Raw genomic sequence first — 2,297 nt, forward strand, 5'->3', positions numbered from 1 at the left:
GAAGGGACTATTGTTGAAGAAGACTGGACAATAGGTGGGGAGTAGGGAAAAAAGGGAATAAGTGATGGGATGGCTGGGGAATGGAGGTGTCAGCTTCCCTGAAAATACCCAAAGGCAGTATGACTCAGATCTCTCTGTTCTGAAAAAAGGTTCATTTTTTGAGGTTGAAAGGAATATAGAGTTGAAAGGGACAGATGTCATCAAGTTCAAAACTTTATTCTGATAGATGTGGCAAGTGAGATGCAAGAAAGTTCTCAGAATAGTTAAGTGACTTTCCAAAGGTCACATAAATGACACACGATCCAGGACCTCAAACTTCAAATCCAAGGTTCTAACAGAATGAGTCCTGAAAGAATGCCATAGCAAAGGGGCAGTTAAGAGTAGGAAGGTGGAGAGAAGAGGTGGGTAAGTTTCCCTTTTCAAGGCGTGGTTTCCTTCATATATCTCTGCCCCTTTCCTGGGTAGGTTCCCTTTGGTGAGTGAGGCCATAATGGCCCTGGAGAGATCCCTCCTGCTACTCCCTCTGCTGGCAATGCTAGTAGTGAGCCTGGTCTGGTCAGAGACCGCCGCAGAGAGGTTCGAGCGGCAACATGTGGACTCAGATAGCCCAGCCCTCAATGACAATGCCTACTGCAACCAGATGATGAGAAACAGGGGTATGACACAGGAGAGTTGCAAGGAATTCAATACCTTCATATTGGAGGACGTCCGGAAGATCCGGGCTATCTGTTGGAATAAAAAGGCCCCATGCAAGTACGAATTCTCTAACTGCCACAGGAGCAGCGGACCTCTGCAGGTTACTGAATGCCGACTAAAGGGCAACTCCCAGCATCCCCAATGCAAGTATAAGGCTACGAATGTCAAGAAACACATCATTGTGGCCTGCTATGGGTGGCCCCTTCTGCCTGTGCACCTTGATTCCTCAAAGAGTCACGGATGTCTGAAATAGTGGATACATCCCACCACCTAATACTTGCTCTTCTCAATTCACTCTCAAACTCTCAGTCCTTGGGTCCATACATTGTGATTAGATACTGCTCTGAGTTTTACCTCTGCTTTGGAGTAGTTTGCTGAGGGGCTTAGAGAAAGAGAAGCCCTGAGATCCATCCTTCTTTACTGCTCTCAGTAAAACACGCCTGCTTAGAGGGGAGGTTTCTGAAGCTATGCTTATCCTGGACTTATTATTTTATTTGGTTTAATTTTCCATAAGTCATGAAAATAGGCTATTTCATCAAATACCATGGTGGGTGTATATGGCAATTAGATTTCAACCCTCCATCCACTTGGGGAACTTGTTTCCTAATGAAGGGCTTAATTTTTTCTCTTTGGTGATTTCCTCCCTACACCTATACCTGGTTATTGAATGTGGGTTATTCTATACAGGCAGCTTCACAGCATGCAAGAACTAGAGGATAACTTGAGTCCAATCCTCACATTTCACTCAGAAGAAAATTGAGGACTGGAGTGGGAAAGTGACTTATCCAGGATCACACAGCTAATAGGTGAGACACTTGGAACTTGAACTCAGATCTCTCACTCCAAGTTCAGTGCTCCTTCCACACAAAGCATTGGCCAAGACAGAAGGGGAAACTATTATATTCTAGGGCAAAGACAACGATTGCACAATTTCTAGAACATCTTACTCATCCAGGAAAGTTTGAGTATAGGTTGCTATGAATTCTGTACTCTTCTTCCACCCCTCTGCCCAGGGTTACCAGTACAGTTCCTGGTTCAATGAATATCTTGGTTTATTTATTGTCATGGTTCCCCAAAGTTACCAGGATCTCTCTCACAAAGAACTCTTTGGAAGGAAATGTTACAGTCTTGCTCCTTTGGGCCTTTACTCTCTCTTGGTCTTCCCAAAGGATAGCTTATGACCCATTTCATTTCTTAGATTCTTTTGAATGGTCCTGGGGGAATCAATGCCAGGAGATTTTCCCATGATTCTTCTGGCAGTGATGATGTGAGGAAGGTGATGACTTCATCCCCAGAATAGAGCAATATAAAAGTTAGTTATTAAGTGTTGGGTAGGAGGACAGCTGGCCCAGCTTCAAGGAAAGAAAGAAATAGGCATCTATTAAACACTTATTCTGTATCAGGAACTGTAATAAGCATTAGGGGTGCAAATACAAACACATCCTTATGATAAAGGACTTTATAACAGAGGAAGACAACACACAAAAGAAAGCTAAAAAGTGGGGTTGGGGAGGGCAGAATGTGGCACTGAAGGCACCCAGTGCAGGGACATGATTTTGAAATTCATAAAATCAGGAACAGGGCCAGGAGAAAGGGAATCT

General features: G+C 43.9%; 1 protein-coding gene across 1 annotated transcript; it reads left to right on the forward strand.

Moving 5' to 3' along the window:
- Window positions 1-490: 490 nt before the first annotated feature.
- On the forward strand, window positions 491-949 carry LOC138168758 (ribonuclease pancreatic-like). Its single transcript, XM_069097615.1, has one exon. The coding sequence runs from the start codon at window positions 491-493 to the stop codon at window positions 947-949; it is 459 nt and encodes a 152-aa protein (XP_068953716.1).
- The last annotated feature ends 1,348 nt before the right edge of the window (window positions 950-2,297 follow it).

Source organism: Petaurus breviceps, unplaced genomic scaffold (assembly GCF_028583685.1).
Source record: "Petaurus breviceps papuanus isolate PSGF00001 unplaced genomic scaffold, PetGlider_PUasm1.0 37, whole genome shotgun sequence".
Lineage (NCBI taxonomy): Eukaryota > Metazoa > Chordata > Mammalia > Diprotodontia > Petauridae > Petaurus > Petaurus breviceps.

What these genes read in the sequence shown, in the direction of transcription:
- LOC138168758 (XM_069097615.1), top strand. Translation starts at nt 491, where the DNA reads ATGGCCCTGGAGAGATCCCTCCTGCTACTCCCTCTGCTGGCAATGCTA.